Source organism: Sebastes umbrosus, chromosome 12, assembly GCF_015220745.1.
Source record: "Sebastes umbrosus isolate fSebUmb1 chromosome 12, fSebUmb1.pri, whole genome shotgun sequence".
Classification (NCBI taxonomy): Eukaryota; Metazoa; Chordata; class Actinopteri; order Perciformes; family Sebastidae; genus Sebastes; species Sebastes umbrosus.
In genome coordinates, this window is record NC_051280.1 from 13,274,389 (window position 1) to 13,297,892 (window position 23,504).

The 23,504-nt window shown below is 40.1% G+C and overlaps 1 protein-coding gene across 1 annotated transcript; it reads left to right on the plus strand.

The window, feature by feature from the left end:
- Nucleotides 1-238: 238 nt before the first annotated feature.
- Nucleotides 239-20,759, plus strand: kiss1ra (KISS1 receptor a). The gene is made up of 5 exons (XM_037788678.1): nucleotides 239-2,233; nucleotides 6,012-6,136; nucleotides 16,990-17,125; nucleotides 17,309-17,547; nucleotides 19,225-20,759. Exons 1-5 carry the CDS (start codon nucleotides 1,978-1,980, stop codon nucleotides 19,603-19,605), a joined length of 1,137 nt encoding a protein of 378 aa, XP_037644606.1. The 5' UTR covers nucleotides 239-1,977; the 3' UTR covers nucleotides 19,606-20,759.
- The last annotated feature ends 2,745 nt before the right edge of the window (nucleotides 20,760-23,504 follow it).

The window sequence follows — 23,504 nt, forward strand, 5'->3', positions numbered from 1 at the left end:
AAGGGTGCTTCTCCTTCCCTCTAAAATCCTACGAGGCTGGTAAGCTCATAGCATCTGTTGCCTTGGCTTGAAGCAGCAGTACTTGCATCTGTCAGTACATGCTAGCCTAGTAGTGTGTGCATAATGTACATATGTAAATAGTTAATTTGCATTGGGAAGAAGCCCTGTACATGGGTGTTTTCTTTGGAGGACTCATTAGTTTAGCTATTTCTGTTTGGTGGTCTGGTTGTCATACTGCTTGCAACAAAGTTTAACATATCCGCAGAAAATACTTTTTTTTCAGTTTTTTCTGTACTTAATTGCTTGATGTGACACTTTATCCATTTTTCTATGTTGTTTTTAGTCCCAGTGAAGACTTAGAAACTGCAGCTATTTGGTTGGCCAACATATAGTTAGGCAAGAGGCAGCTGCATGTCCTTCAACTCCTCATAGGTGCTGGAAGCAAATAGCAGTGAAAGATGAAAAAATACCTACCCAATTCTTCTTTTTATTCTATCTAGCCATAATTGGCTTTTCGGCTGGTCTTCTTCAGGTCCAACACATTGACAAAATACATTATCACCAATAATACTGTCAGAAAGTGAATCCTCTATATTTTGAATACATCCTAAATAACGACCTTTACGGGTGATGTTTTAATGATACATACTGGTATTTATGGGTACAACTTCACTAAATGTATAGAGAAGCTCACAGGGATAGATGGACCCTGTTGCTATTTCCTGTCTGCACTCTTCTTGTGTAGCGGTATGGGGACCTATGTCAGATGAAGGAGTAACACTATATCGTATTCCCTGTGGAACAGAATCGGAAAAGAACAAAAAGACGAATTGAGGGATAACGTTGCTAGGAAACCCTGACAAGAGCTATTTACCCCAGAATCATGCTGTAGCGCACGTGCATTCAGACTGTGTGTGTGTGTGTGTGTGTGTGTGTGTGTGCACCTCCTCTCCCTGCTGCGTCTGTGTGCCCTTGCTCTTGCTCGTATTATAAAGCCAGCAGCATCTCTTTCGCTCTGCTCTCTTGCTCGAGTAAAGTCAAGGCTAAATTACAGTCAACTCAGCAGTGTCTGGAGAATGAACAACGGATCGTGCTTGAGGTTTTTCCTTTTTTTAATACAACGAATTTTGGCTGACGTACTTTTGTCAAGGTTATATAGCAGCATATCAACTCCTACACAAGGCTGTGTCTTCTTTCTTTGAATCAAGTGACTCTTGAATGGAAGGTTAAGCCTCACCACGGAGCGGCGGAAAACAAAGAGAGGTGAAAACCAACACAAGGAAGCTGTGAGTACAATGGATTGTTTACCTTTGGGTATTTGGTGCCCGAGCTCATAGAAGAAATCTGTTTGCCTCTCAGCGTACACTCTGCTGCTCGTGAACAAATCCCCAGGGCTACTTGGAGGCTTATCTCGCATGTGAGCAGCACAGCATGCTGTGAGGGGCAATGTGACGGCAGAGGAAGGGCAGTTTTCCTCCAACCTGATGTTAAGGAAAAAAGCACTTTCTCCTCTCTCTCATTCACCATCTATTCTTCTGTGTCTTCACTTATCATGAACACCTCTCTGCCACTTGAGGGGTCCCATCTTGTCTGCCCCCTTTTCAGTCTGTCTCCTCCATACCTTCACCTTTTGATTCACAAAGCAAACTTTTCCCTTTGATACCTGACCGCTTTCTGTCACTCCTCTATTTCTTTTCTTACAAACTCACCTCTTCCTCATCCTACCTTGTACCTTGCACTTTCCTCTTTTCTCTCATGTATGTCCCTTGCATGATTTTTTTTTCCTTCCCCCCCTTTTTGTCCTCTCCTCTGTCTCCATTTTCAACCATCCATTTTTTTCTCCTGTCTTGAGCCTGAGGGCACCCAGGACTCGGCGTTTGAACACATACTCGTTCTCTCTCCTAATTGCCATCTCGTCGTCTCTCAGCGCTTTTTTCTCTCACCTTCCCTCACAATTATCCTACCCGTCCTGTCACAATGTACTCCTCCGAGGAGCTCTGGAACGCCACCGAGCCGGTCTGGATCAACGGCTCTGAGGGAAACTTCTCTCTGGGAAGACGCAGGGACGAGGACGAGGAGGAGGAAGGAGATCAGCACCCCTTCCTCACAGATGCCTGGCTGGTCCCCCTCTTCTTCTCCCTCATCATGCTGGTCGGACTGGTGGGCAACTCTCTGGTTATTTATGTCATTTCCAAACACAGGCAGATGAGGACGGCAACCAACTTCTACATAGGTGAGTAAGAGCAAAAACTAGGTTCAAACACAGGACATCCTGGACATCATGTTTACTTTGTCATGAACTCACAGTGCATCGACATCAAATATACTCCATAGTTATTTGATGCAGGTCTCTTTCATCTATCCAGAAACGTGTCTTTGCATGCCAACAATGGGTTCAAAAGAACTTCAAGAGCTCACGAATAACCTGAATGTAATTTCACTAACTTTATTTGCCCAATTAGTACACAGCGATGTGTAAAATGTCAATGTCAATTACAAGATAAATACATAAATAAATAGAGTTTTCACTTTTACCTTTAGAGGAAGAGACAGGTATTCAGATGGGTCCTGAATTGCAAAATCTAAACAGGTGGAGTAATTATCTGCTGGGGTGTTTTAGAAGCCTTCCAGCATTCAATTTGAAGAAACTGGTTTGTGCAAGTACGCAATTTTTATAGCTCAAGAGCTCTGGGCTTAAAATGTGTTTCTCTTGTTTACATAGGCACAAATTTCCCTTTACTTTCGTGATGCTCAGCACGACTTTTAACAACCTATTTTTTGTGCTTTTTCCTGCGAATTTCCTCATTGATCTTTTCAAGATAAAAATACTTAGTTAGGTTTAGGAAAAGATGGTGGTTTGTGTTTATATAACTCCGGAAGTGCTGTCATTTAAGTACAGAAGTTACGTGACAAACAAATCAACACTGACTTCTGGTTTCACACGGGACATGAACACCAGTCTCCTGGGTGAAAGTACAGTGTTTTTTGACTGATCCATCCACCGCGACCTCCTACCTATATGGCGTTTGCCGCTCTTTATACTCTTCGTTTCATAAGTATGTGGATTAGATATGAATTGATTTCGTGCTGACCATCACGAAAAAAATGCGAAATTCGTGTCTATGTACACGAATCAATGCATTACAATTTTGTGACTATTTCACGAACTGCTGTGCGACTGGGCTCAATATCAAAGTAATCAACAATGAAAAATGTTGAAAGTCCCAAAAAAAGTACGTCATTGATAAGAAATGTGTTGCTATCTCCAAACAGGAGATAAAAGTCTGGTCTCCATGCAAATTATGTGCAAATTTTAACCAAATTTCCAGAAAATGTGAATGCAAATTAATTTCCGCTTCCATCCACTACTGATATGTGAATATTAAGAGTTGCTGTTTGAGAAAAACAGTTAGTGGGGTTATTTCATGTATTAATTTGGGGTTACAGTTTCCTCATTTTCATCTCCTCAGTGGAGCAGAATTCCATGTTTAAGTCACATGTGTCATGTACGTCATAATTTATTCGTCTTCTTCCATTGTACTTTGCATTTGTTGATAATCCAATTCACCTCAGCCAAGCATAACAATGTTGTTTGTGGTATTTTGACTTTTTTTCAAATTTCCAGCGTTTACAATCAGACTTTTTTACTCGTAAATTGAAAAAAGCAGGTGGATGGGTGGATGTTGTCAGGGGGGGATTTCAATAATCTCAGGGGAATCAAGTAAAACAAGAGAAATCAAAGGAGTTCATCCATCATGCACCTGCCTCATGTCTTCTCTGGTTTTCAGGGATCACTGACTTTAATCCCGGGTGATTGATTTCTGTTGTTGAAGTCAATTACAGCACATCTGATAGAGGTTTCACTTTGGAAGAATTGCAAAAGTGATTGATGAACTGAGATTAAGTACACAAGACATACAAATTAAAACAATAAAACACATAAAATAATAAAAAATACATGTCACATATACAGTTTGTAAATGAGCTTGTGTGTTTGTGCAATTCTGTGATTTACTTTAGAAACCATTTGTGTCTGTGACATTAATTTGATCTGGCCAGAGCATTGAATCAGTTTAATATTCAGCAGCATTAGATCAGTGCCGGCACCATCTGCCCATCCTTTCAACATAATGGTCCAGCTACTATAACGGGATTAGATCAGCTAGTAAAACAAATAGGAAACAGAGTGTGGCCTATTAGTCAGAATAACAGGTTAAATAGAAAAAAGCCAATGTTATAACTGCAACCTCTGCTTGGTGTCCTATCTAAACATGAATTTGTGTTTTTGTGTGTATTCATATGAAGACACTGGGTAGGTAATGTGAATTTAAATTAATCATTTTGCACGTTTTGTACGCGTGTAGGTATACTCTAGGACCTGTTTTCAGTGAATCAACAGTTTTTCTAAAAGCACCTACAGCACATCATCAAGTAAACACATGCTGAATCTGAAGTACGTTCTCAGGCAACGTTCACACTGTAAGCCATAGTGCTCAATTTGGATTTATTGCTCAGATCAGACAACACGAAGCACGCTGTCGTACGGAAGTTGGCCACTGAAGTCGTTGTTTACAGTTTAATTTATAAGTTGATGTGCAATGAAAGTCAGCGAATTTGGGAGCAGAGGATGACAAGGATTTTGTGGAGCAATGGATGCTACGTCTGTGCGGAGGTGTGTGAGGATGCAGAGTTGTAGCCAGGAGCGGTGGGATCGTGACGTGAATGGCTTCACTGGAACAGATTTCATCCAAAATGTTAGGATGTTGATCTAAAGTGACGTAAAAGTCGCATGAATGCAGATATGACTGTTCAGACGTCACTTTGCAAAAAATCCGACCCGTAGTTAGGACCATATATGAAAGTGGCCCAAATCATGTGATTTGTGCTGTTCACACTGCTGTGGGGGAAAAAAAACAGATCTGAGTCACATATGCGCTAAAATAAAAATCTGATTTGGGCCACTTTTCCTGCAGTCTGAACCTAATACTTGACTTGGGAATTGCATTAGATTTTGCAGATGTTTGCTTGTTGTTATACGTCAACTCCTTGTAAATTAAGATTTAGTTCAATAAAAAGTTATCCATGATGTAATTTTGTTATTGATCATCATCATTATTTTACACCGGTTGGAGGGGTTTGTCCATGTGTCCATGTGACGATCAGCACAATCTCAACTAAGTCACATTTACAATCTCTCAGTAGTTTGGATACATATTTAACTTTTGGATGTGGTGTAGAGCTGCAACTACAGTGAAGATTATTTTGGCATCAATGCCCCAAAACTACATATGTTTACGTTCAATTGACAAAGCCCTTATGTAGTTTTGGGGCATCAATGCCCCAAAACTACATAAGGTACAAACTACATAAGGTACAAACTACATGTTTTTTTTTTAAACATGACCACAATCGTTCCTTAATGTTAAGATTAGATTTATTTTTCATGAACTCTGAAATGAGGACATTTCATCTGAAGAGGGGGAAGAATGTAAGATTAGATTTATTTTTGTAAAGATTTATTTTATACATTATACATATTGTATTCTGCTCCTTAAGTTAGATCTGGAACTATATAATATGGCGCACCTTACGTGCTTGTAAGGTGAGTGATGATTAAGATTGGCGGAGTTATATGAGGTAAGAAGTGATTAGGTGATCGTGTTCAATTGTCCTACGTTGGAATTGAAACTTTAAAGTGGATCCTGTTGCACAGACGAAGCTCTCCCCGTGCTCTTTCTTTACCCACAGCCCTACAGCAGTTTAATTCATTGACAAGTAAGTTTATAGTTAAGGCAGCGAGAAGTCTGCCTTACACTAACCTTAAACACGTGTTCATTATTGAAACCCCTAACCTTAACGAAATCGACATTTCAACCCAAGGCACCATGTTTCCCTAAACCTAACCAAATTCGTTGTTGTGCCTAAACCAAACCTTAGCCATGTTTTGAACTTACATACACTATCTGTAAAACACTGACATCCTCTATGTTGTTTTCTCTCTGTCTGTTCAGCAAACCTGGCTGCCACCGACATCATCTTCTTGGTGTGCTGCGTCCCCTTCACCGCCACCCTTTATCCTCTCCCTGGATGGATCTTTGGCAACTTCATGTGCAAATTTGTTGCCTTTCTACAGCAGGTAACACCATGACTCATGTTTTTTAATCATATCACAACCATAATTACATTTTTCCTGGCTCAGAAATGTGCTTTCACACACTAAGAAGTGTTATTTTGCTATGCTCTCTACAAAAGGCCCTGAGAAAAAGACATTCATCAGATGTTCTCTTAAATTGAACAAACCCAGAAAATATTATAATTATGATATAATAATTCAATAAATTTACTCACAGAGATGACATGGTGGACTTAGGTACAAAAGCTGCAAAATGTGCAGTGGTTTCATAACTCAACTGAGTGTCATAGAAAAACCCATCTTTTGAATGCACTCATGGAGGTCCCAACCTGTCCTTTCAAATTTCAGTAATGGTTTAGAAAGCTTCAATCCAAAAAGAGCTATTGTTGCATTTATTGCCATTTTTTTCCCAAAAGACTTTGGAGTGAAAGAAGTTTCATTCACACAGCTGAAAGATGATGACAGTCGGAGGTCCAAGCAGCAACCAAACTCCAGAAGAAAAAAACAGAGAGGAGGAAAAGCACAAAACAGCAAGTTGCAATAACACAAATTTTGAAGAAATATTTAGATGTATGCCCCCATCTGACCCAGGAGTTAACCAGCATCTACCCTAAAGGGAGCATTAAACCCTCCACACATGATGTGAGCCATTTTATTTCTATGTAGAGAGCAAAGATGTTGAGCACTGAGGCAGCGTTTACTCCTTGTTTGTCTGTGAACAATGCACAACTAATGAAAGCTTTACTCAACGTTACCTGAAAGCCATTCATGTTGGACAAAAGGCTTATTGCATGTGAGCATTAATTCATTTTTTGGCCACCTGGGGGCAACGTAATAAGCTGTAAACACAACACTGATATATTATAAAGCTATTATTGTGAACATGTTATCCAGCAGATTCTGATTTAAACATTCAGCAGACACGGAGCAACATCAGCATTTATTTGGAGTTATGTCTGTAACCCAAAAATGTGAATTATGCTTCCAGAGCTGCACAAAGATGACGTGCACAGGGATCACATGTTCACATGCCTGTTTTATACTTGTATGTACATTTATAATAATAATAATAATAATAATAATAATAATAATAATAATAATAATAATAAAACAAAGTTACAAAGTGCTTTACATGATAGAACCAGGATTTGGGAGGTGTGAGCCTCTGTGACCTATGGTTACCCATAACACTCTTCTCTGCATAGGTTCGCAGTGACTTTGTGTCTAATGCAATATTCACACTTTCTTTTAGCTCTGTTTTTGGTCTCCACCAACTCCTGAGTGAAATATCTGGCTCTGTAGCTACTAAATGCTCCATTATGTCCACCAGCTAGTAGCTAACTTTGGATCTGAACAGGTAGCGTACAGTACTGTACATTTATCTGAGCTTTTTCCACTGTGGACAATCAACACGTTCTCATCCCAACACGTCACATACCGCCGCGTTGTCACTTTATTTTTGGCATCAAAACCACCATTACTTATACTACGTTTGTACAGTGAACATGACACTGAACGTTGTGAACACGGGACATGAACGAACAGCTGTCTCTGTAACGTGACGCACTGGACACGAACAGCAGCCTCTTGGATGAAAGCCCTGTATTTGTTGGACCCATCCACCTCCCCTCCCAGCCACCCGGTGTGTCTCTTTCGCTTTTTAAACTACGTCACCACAGTAACTCCCGGCGCGCTTTCTCGGAGCGTTTACTGTTGCCGCAGGTGGGTTTACATTATAGTTAATGGAATGCCTGGTGCGTTTCATACCAGCGCTACATGCTTCATCTAGAAACTGGGTTGATGAGAGTGGTTAGATTGAAGCACACCAATCACTGTGATCAACCTCTTTCACATACATTAATTTGATCCTTTGTGAATATGAAAATGTGAAGTAGTGCACAATTAAGGAGAAGCCAAGCAAAGATTGCAATCTGTTGACCCAATGCAGCTTATTTAAAGAGGATAACCAATTAAAATACGCTTCATTGCACAACGTGTGGCGGTGAGTGGGCGTAAAGCTCAGACATTAATAAGCCATGTTTCCCTGCTACACTGTAATTACTTAAGCATTAATAACTGTGGACTACTTAAAATATGCCATCCAGACCCAAGAAGCTTGAAAAAGCTATACTGTCACTGGGGGGGTTGCCACAGTTAATATGAAACCTGTCAAGTGATGCAAAATCTAGAACAAAACTGTCCCTCGGTGACAAATGAACTTTTTAGAACTTTTACATTTTAAAACTGAGCTTGATGTAAAGTACCTCATTCATTATGAAGCTAGAAGGGAGGAGGAGACGACCTGTCTGATCATCTGATGGAGAGATTTTCTTTTGTACGCAGAATGACAAGATGTTCACGGCTAATTTGAGCATAAAAGAGGAAGATTGTCAGTCTGGGAGGCAGGCGGGAAGGCTGAAAGCATTTTTAATTGAAAACACAGAGACGTGATTTAGTTTTTCATCAGAACATGGAGCCTATGGACCCTGTTACTCCTGGATGAGGATGATGAGTGAACCTCTTCTCTGCCTTTTATCAACCAACCCATCATTTTAACACAGTTTCTAGGAAGGGAGTCCTGCCGTCTTTTATTATTGCATGTGCATGAGAGAAGGTTAATCAAGTTTTTAATGATTATAATGAGACTGGCCGTTCTTTCTGCCTCAGTCGCACACATTTGTCAAAGAAATATGGACTGTTAAGCTGAGTAGAGTCTCAAAATGTCCACAGTTGGATGAAAACAACTAAAGGGTGAAAGCAGGTGAAGTGAACTTTGCCTGCTGTGTTTACAACCATCATCAGTGTCTGTTACTACTTCATATTGTACAATTGATTGTTACCACAGCAGGGAACAACCAAGAGCTTGATAGGATTGGTGATCAATACTAAAGTCTCAGCAACTACTTTAAAAGCTGGCACCAAAATGTTTGCTTCAAAACTAACTTTCCACTCGCACAAATGAGACATAACCTGGTACTTAGTGAGCTTTAGAGGCGCTATTGGGCAGATTTTGTTACAGTCCGAGTTATATTTAACGGACAGATATGAGCGGTATCAATCTTCTCATCTAAATCTCAACAAGAAAGTGACAAAGCATATTTCCCAAAATGTCAAACTATTCCTTTAAAGCTGTCTAATACGTCTCAGGCCTACCACGACATACAAGACTATGTAAGAAGCACAAAATCCTTGTTTTGCAAGTCACAAATAAGACTCAAGTCTTGCTGCTCACGTCAAGTCCAAGTAATTTTGTGCTCCAAAATGTTTAACGATAGAGAATGATAATACCACTAAATGGTAAAATTTTTTATTAAACTTATATCCTTATTTATCCTTACATACTTATTAAGGCGTACAGCATGACGTGCAGGATCCATATGACCCACATTTTGACTCTGAAAATCAGCAAGGGTGAAGCCAAATGCACGACTCACAGGCAGATAAGTTTAGATAAAAGTTTACGTTTACTTGAATTTACTTGAATAAAAAAAAACAAAAAAAAACAGACACAGGTCAAAACCAGGTAGGCAGTCAGGAACAGGCAGAGAATCATCAGTCCAAGGATCAGATAGGTAGAGCAAAGGCTTGGAAGCTATAGGGTGTATGCAAACTAGACAATCTGGCAAAGCTAGATATAAGTACTGCAAGACTAATGAAGGAAGTATCAGGTGATGGGAAAGATTGACTGCAAGGCAGGAGGGAGTGTTTGGATCTGAGATGACAGGAGCAACCTGTTCTCTATCCCAACTCATCACATGCGGACGCTTGGCCAGTACCCAATGGCGACACTTTTTACTCGCCAGATGGTGTGTTACACAGAACCATCTGAGAAGCCAGTTCAGAAAATGTTTGGAAAAGGGCAGGTGATTGGATGAACCATCTTTCAATCAAACTCTTGCAGAAGCCAGTCAGGAGAAGAGTGAAAACATCTTTTCCATCGAGAAAACCCTTCAGTGCCGTTCTTTGCTCTTCTTTCAATGAAGAAACACTCTGCAGATCTGATATTAATGGTGCTATTGCAGCTACGCTAACCTCTTTAGGAAGCGCCATTTCGAAAGAACAGTCGCCTCTCCGTGTCGTCGCGTCACACACATACACACTAGACCGCAACAACTCGCCCATAGCTGCCAGTAGCTCCTCACAGGACGCTGATTGTCCGTGATCTGGCTTGCCGGACACAAATGTATTACCTGAAGCCTGACAAGATGGATTTTCGTGTGAAACTGTATTTGATCCCTGAGATTCTCGCACGATCTCGTAACATTGTGACATTGCGAGAATCCAGCTTCCGTGTAATGTAAACCCATTGGCGTAGGTTAAGTAAAAGATCACGGTTTGGGTTCAAATAACTGTATTTGTTCCGTAACTTCAGTAACATAGTCTATGTTACGTAACGTTCTTACATAACTTAAAATAAGTCAACGTTGACTTTTGGTGTCACACGGGACACTAACAGCGGTCTCCTGGGTGAAAGTCCTGTGTTTGTTTAACCCATCCATACTCCCAACGTCCTCCCTACGACTTTGTCGCTCTTTATACTCCATCACTTGACTTCCGGAGCAGTTGCTCTGACCATCTAATATAGCTCATATTGCCACGGACGGGTTTACATAGGAGTTACTTAAAAGCGAATAGACGATAAAGGGTGCGTCGGTATCAGACACAGTCAAAACATCGGCATTTGACGCCCTGGGACTGAGACCGGGCTGACAGGAGAGTTACATATTGCAGGGAAAACAGAGCAGGCAGAATGACAGATGAATAGGAGCTTGTTGAAGTCGTGACATAACTAATTAGCATACCTGCATTTTTAAAATGATAAATAATATGCACTGAAACTACACAGCATCTAGATTGTTTATTCCAAGGGAATAGGGGGAATGAGAGAAAGAGTGAGCTACTGTACAGTGACAACGCATGTCAAACATCCATCCATCCATTAATCATGTCAGACGTTGCCGACTGTTTGTGTGTTCTGCAAAACAACATTAAACTTTCAAATCTTGGCTGCAAAATGCACCTCTCCACACACATTATCCAATATTCATGCAGCCGGTGGGGACAAACCCTGTTTTTAATAACCCAGCGATCTGTCCTCTAGCACCATCCTCCAAACGGACTTTACTTTTAGATCCATTTCAAAATACACTGTTTGTCATGTTAATGTGAGGTAATGAGTTTTGCAGCCTTTCGAAGGGACTAATGAGGCTTTACACTTTCAGTCGTGCAATACTGAACATCTGACACCTGTTGCTGTCGTTAGATTTCATACTGCTCATTGCATCATCGGTACAGGCTGATTACAATCATATGTCTGTTTATCCCTCTTCTTTTTTTTGGTGCAAGAAATGTAAACCAATCTTAAATTCAGCACTTATTGAAAGAGGTGTTACTTGGAAGACAAAATTAATTCCAGTTTGTTTGACAAGAAAAAAATCTGTCTTTGCTTTAATGGATGAGTAAATCAACTTTAAACTGTTTTGTACTGAAAAAGAAGAGCACATATAAATTAACCAGAAGCTACTTGCATTTCTTCCTGTTAAATATTTATTTTTGACATGCACTGAGTAGGATGAGAGCAGGTACTGTATGTCCCTTCGATCCTATCTTTCCTTTCATTTTTATTTCTGATAGTCATTTCAAAGGACTCTTCATCTTCAACAAATGGATCCCAGACAGAGTTTTTACTTTCCACTTTGTCTATTCTGGGAGAAGAGCTTGAGTACATACGTCTCTTTCTTTGCAGTTGATTCAGACAGCTCCTCTCCAAACCTACGTCAGCATTTTACATCAGTATAGGCCTATAGATAGATTGGATAGACAGATTTCTTTTAATGTATATTTAAATTAATGGCCTGAATAAATCAGAGTTTTCTTCAAAATCACATGTTGAGCTACATTTTCAATAATGGTAAAAGATCAAAAGGAAAATGTAGAAGCCCTACAGTACTTGACTACATTATGCTGTCCTAGTATTCTTTATTATTCCTTCTAATCTATGAAAAGGACAGCATATGGATGGTCTTCAAAGCAGATATCTAACCATAAAGCGAGGAATCTCTGTCTGATCTACTTCACTTGGGGGGTGTATTGCTGAGGACACAAGGGAGTTCAGTGTCGAATGTGTCTCCTGGAATCTGTGGGTCCATACAAATCTATAGATATTAATCATTCCATATAAATCTATACATATCAGCAACGCCAATTTGTGTCTAGATCGTTTTACCGCCATTTTAAATTGTGTCCAAATCAGTTTTTTCGATACTCCTCCTACAAATTTTGAGCAATCGCCACCAAATTTGGTACAGAACATCTCTGGACCAAGCCGGAAAAAGCTACTCTTTTGGATTGTTGATGTTCTATGTAGTTTTGCTATAGCTGACCCTCAAAGTTGCCTCAAATGCTGTGGGCAGGGCTTATATTACAAAATATGTCTTGATCGTGAACGCTTTGTGCTATTGCAACCACATTTGGTGGACATGTATGGATATGATATCTAAGTGACCATGACAAATTCGGAACCGTAGCGCTGTGGCAGCATTGTCTAACTATAAAGCTAGGAATCTCTGTCTGTGTGTATATGTGGGTATGTCCTTTGCATATCTCAAGAACCATTCATCCAATCTACTTCACACTTGGCAGGTGTATTGCTGGGGACCCAAGGATGTGTAGTGTTGAAGTAACATGTTCAATATTAATGAACTTTGGATAAACAAGCACACAGCGCTCTGTGCAGCAGCAGGGGCGGGGCTTCTGGGCGGGCCTTTACAGACCGTGACTCATTGACTGCAGTTCACTTTTGCTGCTGGATGCTGGATATATTAAAGTTACAACCAAAATCTTCTTCACTTGGAGTCAATGAGCAATTTGCGGTTCTCGACAACCGGCACTATATTAGTACTGTAATTATGTACAGAGGTTGTTGTTGTTTTCCAAAATACCAAAACCAAAATGTACTAAAATGAATTAAAATTATAGACTAAATGGTTGATTATGTTATGCACTGACCTTTATTAAGCTTGACAATACAACTTTGTTGTGCAGTGTTGGGGCTTTGACCTCACCTCATCAGAATAAAATAGAAAAATAAAGACGATACCACTCTCATGTCTTAAATATGAAGTTACAGCTTGCAGGTGGTTAGCTTAGCTTAGCTTAAGGAGAGGAAACAACTAGCCTGGCTAGTTTTAGCACTATAGTAATGCCTCTTAAAACCACCAATTGTCGTTTATTTTATTTTTGTACAGATTGAACAAGCGAGATATAATCAAAGTGATTCTTCCTGTCAGGAAACCGAATCAAACATGAAGACACTGAATTAGTTTCACTATCGTGCACCCTGTCACCAAAGCCACCTTTTGTAAAACATAATTTGATCTTTTATCAACTCACTAAAATAAATGAGTAGAAATAAAGATGATCTAAATGTATTCTCTTTGTCATGTCCAAGCCCATTTTCCTCTGAAGAGACATTATGCTGTGAAGATAACAGGGGGTTCTTAATGTACCATGCGTCTTAAAAATTGAGGGACTGTGGTACCCACTTTCCTCAGTGGCCTCAACATTAATCTCATCGTGACCCCTTTCTGACACTCTCATCATATCCTTTGAAACACTGATGTCGTGCTACGAACCTCTGGAGGGTAATGGGTGCTGGCTTCACAGTCACAGATAAGAGGTGGAGAGAGAAAGAGGCAGATAGACAAAAGAGAGACAAAATTAGATCCTCTTTGGAACAGAGCATAGAGAGAACTTCTGACCTGTCATTTGTGTCCCCTGCTGCACATGTTTCAAAGCAATATGGATGAGTTTGCCGGCATATAACACAGTACGAACCTCAGAAGTCTGCTTATTTGAAGTGAAGAAAATGTTTCTGTGAAGAGGATGAACAGAGGCTTGTTTTCAGTCTGTACTGAAAATCAATGTACAGATGTGCATGAAATGAAAACATCAATAGCGACTCTAGTCAGGCTACTTTCTACTATCAGTCTGAAAAGTGAAGTCAATGCTGAAGTACCTTAAACTTGCATTCTTTCTGATAGCCGGCAGGGGGCGACTCCTCTGGTTGCAAAAAAAGGTCTGATTGTATAGAAGTCAATGAGAAAATGACCCTACTTCTCACTTGATGTATTACCTCAGTAAACATTGCAAACATGAGTTTATGGTCTCAGTCGCTAGTTTCAAGCCTTCTTCAGCATTATGTTCATTTAGTAAATTATGGTCTTAGTCAAAGAAAATAGACCATAAAGCAGGGTATGCTTTAGGGCGTGGCTAGCTTGTGATTGACAGGTCGATACCGCGGCGTTGTCTGGTCTGGGAGTTGTCCGTGTTTACAACTTTAACCCTTTCACAGTGTGTTTTCAGTTCATGATAGTTAATTATAACCTTTTTGGTCGCCTAAAAATGTCTAAAAATTCAGCGTTCAGTTGTACTTAACGCCATCCTCTCGTGTCACTTCTGGTTGCAAACAACTACTATGGCGACGGCCAAAATGCCGAACTCAAGGCTTCGAAACGGCAGTCCACAAATGACATCATGGTGACTGTCCGCTTCTTATTAAAGTCTATGTTTCTACTGTACAACATGACTGAGACCTGAGTAAAATGATTTTGTAGCAGCAGGTGATGAAATATGTTGGAGACTGTGGATTCTGTGTAAGTTGAGTTTTGCAACCTGAAATTTTCTGTGGTAACCGGAATTCCACATTTAGCCTAAAATTAACATTGTGATTAAGCCGAGGTTAATTGAATCAAGCACCATTGAACCCTATTAAAATGTAATTGAATGATTTTTTCATATGCTAATGAAAAATACTTATCGCAAATGCAGCCTCCCGTTCCTCGGTATGCGGTTTCTCTCTCGCTCATTTTTTAAAAGAGCTCATTAGCAAAACCTCAGACAAGTTGGAGAGTGAATCGGAAATACAGCTGATTACTTGAGGACAAAAAAAAAAGTCTGCTTGAACTTCTCTTTTGCTTCTCAATGAGGGGTTGATTAACTACAAGGCTCGATGCACAAGACACCATTAGAAAGGTGGTGGCCACCCAATCTATTTAAAAGTTTGTGATAGGCTCTCTGAGAAAACAGCTTCCTCTAATAGTTTGTGCACAAACTGTGGAGCATTTTTATATCTTGTAAAAAATGTATTATTTGTATCACTGGAAATAATCATTTTACAACTGTGATACAACTTATACTAAATATTTTTTTTGTTTTTTTTAAAGGGGATATATCATGAAAAACTCACTTCTTGTGAGAGATGTGTGGGTGTCAGACGGAGAGAAGATAAATGTCTATAAAACGTTGATTTCAACTGAAAATTCAAAGACAGTGCGGCCACTTCAGGAAAAAGTGATTTGTTTTGTTAAAACTATTCCTTGGACTTTGAATACTAAATATATCAGAACATATGAAAAGATAAGTTTCCGCTTCAGACAGCTGGAAAGCAAAGACATAAGCACAATGACAATCTGGCAGGGAATGAGTGGAAATCGGCAGGTTGTATAAAGCAGCGCTGATGAGGGAAAGTGGAAACAGGTGAGTAGCTGAATGAGAGTCAGGTGACTGGGACAGGTGGGACAGTCTGAGGACATCTGGTGGATCGATGGAGAACGGCAACGCAGGGGGCTGAAGTGAGAATTGACTTTGTGAAAAGATCTCTATATCTATGGGATCTTTTCAAATTTATAGCAGAACATTGGATCACTGCTGATCTAAGTCACAGTTGATGTTTGTATTTTTACTGGACGATCCTTTCTCCTCAGTGGAGGAAGTGTGTTGGATATTCTGAGTAATGTCTGTCTTTGTGTTCCAGACATGATTTGAATGTTCACATCGCTTTTCTAAAGTCAGAATTTTGGGCTTTGACTGCAACAAGAACATAGATTCATGTTTATATACCACTTTTTTGTTCTGCCAAATAGATTTTGAGGGAAACGTATGTTGTTGCCTGAATTATGTTGCCTGGCAATGTTTTTCTTTCCTGGGATTCACATCCTGAGTCTATAGGGTGTGATAAGGTTTCAAGGTTTTCAAATGACTTTGGCTATAAACTAAGATCACGATCTTTACATAAACCAAGAGCTCACCAAGTACTTCAAGTGCCTAAACATCAAATAGTTTGATCATGTTTTAGTTGCTACAGATGGATATTGGAAAAACAAATTAAATATGGTGTCAGTGCAACTTGGCACACAAATTAACAATAGTCGTGTTTACATTCACATATTTTTATGCACATTTTGAAGTATCACATTAGAAAAGCTGAATGAAAATACTATCAAACTTTCTCAATTTCGAAAGAAAGTTTTTATGCCTTTGTTGAAAAAAGAGTTGATGCGCTAAATGTGTTATGGAAACGCATTTGCTGAATAAGTTCTGACGCAATTATTTAACTCACATGACTGATCAGCTGTTTCCGCTTTCGGCGTCTTCTCGGATATTCCCATAAAGTATGAATGCTTGTCTTCGTCTCGGGACACCATGAAACATGGACAATACTAGCTGACATGAAAGAACAATTAAAACTTGTCCAATTGAAACAAATTCCTGAAGACCTCTGTCCACTATTCTCTCGTAGATGGTTAGATGGCCGAGCCAACTTGCTGTGTTTCCGATTGGCTACTTCTTTTACTCTGTTTACTGGCGGATTACAGCCATGCGCAGTTGATAGTGCCAACTTCTGACCAAACTATGCTGTAGTCTAGTTTATTCACTCCATGGAAACGCACTTAATTTGCATTTCTTTTTTGCAACATTTCAAAAGTAGTCGCTTGACAATTGAATAGAAACACAACTAATTTACACATTTGTAGAACAGCGTATATGTGTAAATCATGTATATGTGTCTTTCCCAGGTGACAGTCCAAGCCACCTGCATCACTCTGACGGCTATGAGCGGGGACCGCTGTTACGTCACAGTCTACCCTCTGAAATCTCTCCGCCACCGCACACCAAGAGTAGCCATGATTGTCAGCATCTGCATTTGGATCGGTACGTCCTGCTCGTTTAATGACAATTACTCAACATTTACTCTATGTATATATAATTGTTGTTTTCTAATTAATTCACCACAGAGCTAATGAATAATTAAGACTAATTGTATATAAAGTAGGTAAGGGAAATAGTGAGCATGATCTCAACAACTTCAATTAACACAGTACTTGTCCTTCCCAGGCTCCTTGATCCTGTCCACCCCGATACTAATGTACCAGCGTATAGAGGAGGGTTACTGGTACGGCCCGAGGCAGTACTGCATGGAGAGATTCCCCTCAAAGACACATGAAAGGGCTTTCATCCTCTACCAGTTTATTGCTGCCTACCTGTTGCCGGTCCTCACTATCTCCTTCTGCTACACTCTGATGGTGAAGCGGGTGGGCCAGCCCACTGTAGAACCCGTAGACAACAACTATCAGGTATGGACAAGGTTTGTTTTGCTTTGTTTATTGCGCTTAATTGTATTTTCTTGACTTGGTTTAAAGATTTGACAGCAAGCCCTTGCTCCTATTGTCAGCTAATTAAAAGTTAAAAAGCTTCTCTATATGGTGGCACTACCTGTCCCTTTTTTAATATCTGTTGCTTTGCTTTGATATTGGCTGTCTTTGAAAATGTCTTTTAAAGGACCTTTGTTTAAAGCAGCTTTACATAATAACAATGGATCAAATGACTATGTGTAATGTGAAAGTGTTGCTCATAATAACAAGAGAGAACTGTAACCCAACTCTGTAGTTCTCTTTAGCTTTATTCTCAGCTGCAGCAGGCAGCTGTTTTCAGTGTGCACTACCCGCTCAGCACCAAAGGACACACAGACAAAGGGTAACTGGTGAACACAGTGGAGCATTTAGCAGCTAATGAGCAAGACATGTCCCTCAAGAGTTGGTAGAGACCAAATGAGGACCCAAAAGGAGAGTGAATATTGGTCTTCTTCAGGTGGCCAGACACACAACTCCTAATGAATGATAATGTTGTTCCGTAACTGCTGGATGTGTAAGTTGACAAATGTTTGACAAGTTTGGTATATCAACTTAAAAGCTGATGATATGTCTGTGTTGTGTTTTCAGCTTGTTTACACTGCCACCAATTGGCCAAAAAATCTGTAATTGCAGGTGAAACAGTTTGTGTTTGCAAATAGATGCGAAGACGCGTCCGTTTGAGTTAAAGACGTTTTGACTTGAGTGAAAAATAGGGCTTGCAATAAATGATCTTGAACATTTTTGCGATAAAAATCTTACACGATAATGATAAATTTATGAGATCTATTTTCGATAAAATTATTGAATCCGCTTTCCTCTACCTACAATAACATTACGCAAACAGCCGGACAGCGGGGTCATAGCCTACTTCGACGCTACTATTGCGTCTCTAACACGGTGGATAAATTGTTTTGAGCATCACAACCCCTGCGAAATGACTCGTTTCGCTATCAGTGCTTGATCAATTTGGTCCGATAACATTTGGAAAGTCTAGAAGAGCCGCACAATTTGATTATTGTATCCCCATTTAAGTTAGCATAGGACTTAACTGAAGTTAACTGACTCGGCCACGGAAGTCTTCTTCTTCTTCTTTGGATTTGGCAGACTAGATGCTGCAATAGCATATTGCTGCCCTCTACTGTTTGTTATTAATGATCCTTCAAACAGTTCTTTATATTTTTCATATAGACAAATACTATGCAGATATTAGATTAGTTGCTTCATTTTAGTGCATTATTATCATTAAATATATATTGTGATAATTATCTATATTGATTTTTGGCCATATCGTCAAAATCATGCTTGGGGCTTTATGAATCTATGGTTACCTCATAAACGCACATTGACAAGTGAACAAATGTGACAAATGAAGTTCCTGGTGTTGTATATGTGCCAAGTGACTTAATCCTTAACACACCCATGCCGCACACACAGTAAGTTTCTATCTTATCGCTAACATTTGTACGGTTGTACATTGGCTGTTTTGGGGCGAATAAACACAGAATGCACAAACAGTCCAGTGGTCAACTTTACGCAAATAATACAAGGTGAAGATTCCCTTTGCTTTCTGTCTGAACACACCTTTAGACAATTCCTCTCTTCTCCTCTTCTCCTCCTCAGGTCAACCTCCTGTCTGAGAGAACCATCAGTATCAGGAGCAAAGTCTCCAAGATGGTGGTAGTAATCGTCCTCCTCTTCGCCATTTGCTGGGGTCCCATCCAGATCTTCGTCCTCTTCCAGTCTTTCCATCCCAACTACCAGCCCAACTACGCCACATACAAGATCAAGACGTGGGCTAACTGCATGTCCTACGCCAACTCTTCGGTCAACCCCATAGTTTACGGTTTCATGGGAGCCACCTTCCAAAAGTCCTTCAGGAAAACCTTTCCGTTTCTGTTCAAGCACAAAGTCAGAGATAGCAGCATGGCTTCCAGGACTGCCAACGCTGAGATCAAGTTTGTTGCTGCAGAGGAAGGCAACAATAACAATGCAACAAATTGAATCTGACAATTAAAAAATAGCAAGAAAGAGATTATTGTTTGAATCCAGAGCAACCGCTGCAAGAAGAAAATAATGAACATTTTCCAGGCTTGGTGTTCATTGTGTGAAAGTCTTCATAGAGCAACTGGCTGATTGCAACAGACCTCGTTTGGCAGACATATTTTAGTTATGTTAATGAATACAACGATGCGGGGAAACAGAGATTCATAATACAGATGGACATTAACAGTGTTTGGCACTATATGTCACCTGTTGACTGCCAAGGCCAGGCAGCGTTGGCACATGTCATCAATCGAGCTGCCAAACACCACAGAGGACAGCATGTGATGACGAGAGAGGACATTTTTGCCTGAAAGCTGTCGGCATGAGTCCTGATACTATAATCCCTTTTGGATCATGGCTGACAGGGTCTGCAACTTTGGTATAAACTAATGATCATTTGGACAGCTGATGATATTATATATTCAAAGATGCATGAGAATAGGGTATTTTGGAAATGACTGAAGGCTGAATGTGCATTTTGAATGGACAATGAATACACTAGAACAGATGCCTATGGACATGTTGTTTGTTTTCGTTATTTATGTGGTTCCTATCACTGGAGAGAAAGAGGAAAATTGCAAGAGACTCTTTCAGTATCTGTCATTTTGCGAAACAGCTAACACAATTACATTTATTATAGGAATAGTTTGACATTTTGGGAAAGAAATCTTTTCGCTTTCTTGCAGAGTTACCCGAGACGATTGTGACTGCTCTCATGTTTGAACACTAAATATGAAGCTAGAGCCCAGAGGTGATTATCTTAGCTTAGCATAAAGACTGGAAGCAGGGAGAAACCTCTAGCCGGGATCTGTCCAAATTTCAAAAATATGCCGACAAGCATCTCTAAAGCTCATAAAGTAACACATATCGGATATGATTCATTATCCAACCTCAGGGGTCAAGATGCCAACCATGAACCTTCTCTCCCTCATTTCCTGTAAATTTGCTGTTGTCTGTAATAAATAAATTCCCCCTATTTGCAGCCTTTAAATGGATAGTTTGAGTGTTTTGAAGTGGGGTTGTATGAGGTACTTATCCATAGTCAGTGTATTAGGTGACGATCAGCACATCCCCGGTTTGAAGAAGCAGACAGGAGTTACCGCATGGGAGCAAAGCAAAGTGCTGCTGTGGATGGGGGCAGCAGCAAAATGCATTTTAGCCACCTAAAAGAAAGGCCCACCTAAAAAATCAATACTAGTGTACGCTATATTTAGAATATTTTTACAGCTACAGTCTATGTTTACAGCGGGGAACTGAAGCCTTTATCTATGCTTCTGCCAAAGCAACCAGACTCCATTGAAAAAATGGATTCGTTAGTTTGTTTGTGTTATTGTGTGACTTAAGTCACACAATAGCACAAACAAACCAACTTTTAAATAGTGTTCACGTCAAATTGCAAGTTGTAATAAAGACATGTCATTCTATTCCTTTAAAAAAATCGGAGACAAGACTTTTGATGTTCATTTGCTGTAGGATGGATCCGAACAATAGAGTCCCTCTATTCTCCCCTGTTCAACTTGCAACCCAAACAACCAACCAAAACATCAAAAAGCATCAGTTGCTGCGTATTTTCATGTTTTCCCCCCAATATTGTGAAGCCAATTTTGCAAATACCTCTCTGTTGTCCATCTCAAGTGGAGTAGATTATAATAGAGGTGGTGTCATAAGCCTGCATCTGAAAAATGTAGAAGGATGTTAGTATCAGTAAGCTCAGGATAACACAGGGTTAAAGTGTGTTATTCATCCAGCTGAACGTGAGTTTCTCTGCTGCCAAATGTGATGAGTGGGGAGCTGGCTGAAGCGGAGGTTACGACCGGTGAAGCATGGACAGTATTTACCTTTCTTTTGTGTCCCACACACAAACATTCACACCTTCCTCAATACATGTGCACGCTGTAGAAACATGCACATACACAGGCATGCACATGCACTTCCACCCGGCACATCCAGGTGTTGTTTAATGGAATTAGTTGCGACATCCTTGAGAAACAACCTCGTATGGTCTTGTCGGGCGGACTAAACTCTAAATGGTGGAGGCGACCCGTATGACCTGTTAGCTGTTTTGAGAGGGCATTTTGAAGGAACACTTGTTTAGTGAGCAGCTGTCTGGAGATGGAAATACATCCATCATTGTTAATATGTCTGCAGAAACCCTGCCAGCTCACCACACTCGAGATGGAGTCCTTTTCTATCCATCCCACACAGTGACATTCAAAATCAGGCCTTCATAGAAAATCTGTTAATGCAATTCTCATTTGAATTTTAAAGGTTGTGGGACTTGCTCCATTTCAATTACATCAAAGTGTCTTGAAAAGAACCAGAGTGCTTTCGGCTGCCATAATTTTGCATACAGAAATGGACAAACATTTATCTATGGCTGTAACCTAACATCTTCAGTAGTAGATACTAGGTTTGTCAATCGATTAAAACATTTAATTGTGATTAATCGCATGATTTTCAATCACATTTAATCGCAAATTAATTACATATTTTTTTATCTGATCAAAATGTACCTTAAAGGGAGATTTGTCAAGTATTTAATACTCTTATCAACATGGGAGTGGACAAATATGCTTGCTTTATGCAAATATATGTATATATTTATTATTGGAAATCAATTAACAACACAAAACAATGACAAATATTGTCCAGAAACCCGAACAGGCACTGCATTCAGCATAAAAAAATCGCAAGTGGCGTTAAAACAAATTTGCATTAAAACGTTATTATTGCATTAACTTTGACAGCCCTTGTAGATAATAATTATATGTACCCCTGAATACAATTTTAGCACATGTACCTGGTGGCCACACAAATAAAAAATGTTTCACTTTAACTGAAAAAAGCACCTTGATTTTAAAGGGACTGTTTGCAAGAATCAGAAATTGATTGTAACAGCGACACCTGTGGCCGCTAAGTCAACGAAAGTCAGTTTCCTGTTGCTCGCACTCGCCCGTGTGCACGCGCTACGTGAATGTGAGCTAGCATCCGTCAAAACAGTGAGGCGACACACATCAGCTAAAACCACAATATCACTCTGTATTTCACCTGCTTGGCAGTAATGTTAGCTGACCAGACGGAGGTCTCTCCATGAATCAATGCTGATCCTAGTGTTGGCTTTTCCTGCTTCAGCCTCCCGACCGCGGCCGGAGTAAACAGGGAAGACACCGGAGTTTTGGTCGGGGACAATAACGTAACTCGTTGCGGAGTGCCGTCACTTCACAAGACAGGGGAAACCTCTGTTGGTCTGGAGGAGCTGCATCATTTATGTCTGCGCAAACGTCCAGTGTACATTCACTACATATTCTCAGAGCTAAACTAACTCTTCTGCAGTGTGTACTGTGCGCACATGGTGCAGCGAGCTGTGAGTGAAGGCAAGCAGGCAGAGGAGCAGAGACTCCGGCCCTGGAGACCAAAGCTACGGTCTCCCCCGCGTCCTCCGACCGCGGCCAACACTGTTTTCCAAGATGGGCTTCACTAGATAGAACTTTGCCGTTTTGGTGCTTCCGTGTAGTTTGTGTTGGAGTCTGAGTCTGAACAGCGTAGCCACACGGGAGCATGCATGGGACACCGACCTGGATTGATTCATACGTGTAAGAAGTTACAAACAGTCCCTTTAATTTCATTTAAATGAGGTTGCTCTACTTTTGCAGGAAGTGATAAGACCTCCATCTATAATTATAATCTTTTCCAACAAAAAGAATTGTCCCTCTGTTTCATCTGCAAATTCAGCATGGAATAAATTACATGGTATTAAGATCATCGCAAATCCATTTATTTTTATCTGAGTGCTTCTGTAAAACCTGTCTTAACATGTTTAATTTAGTGCTAATGAGATGACTGGTTGTTGCTTTTTA

Excerpts from the sequence above, each read along its gene's own strand:
- kiss1ra (XM_037788678.1), top strand. The coding sequence starts at position 1,978 with ATGTACTCCTCCGAGGAGCTCTGGAACGCCACCGAGCCGGTCTGGATC. Across the intron at positions 2,234-6,011 it reads GGCAACCAACTTCTACATAG|CAAACCTGGCTGCCACCGAC; the intron begins GTGAGTAAGAGC and ends CTGTCTGTTCAG. Across the intron at positions 17,548-19,224 it reads CCGTAGACAACAACTATCAG|GTCAACCTCCTGTCTGAGAG; the intron begins GTATGGACAAGG and ends TCTCCTCCTCAG.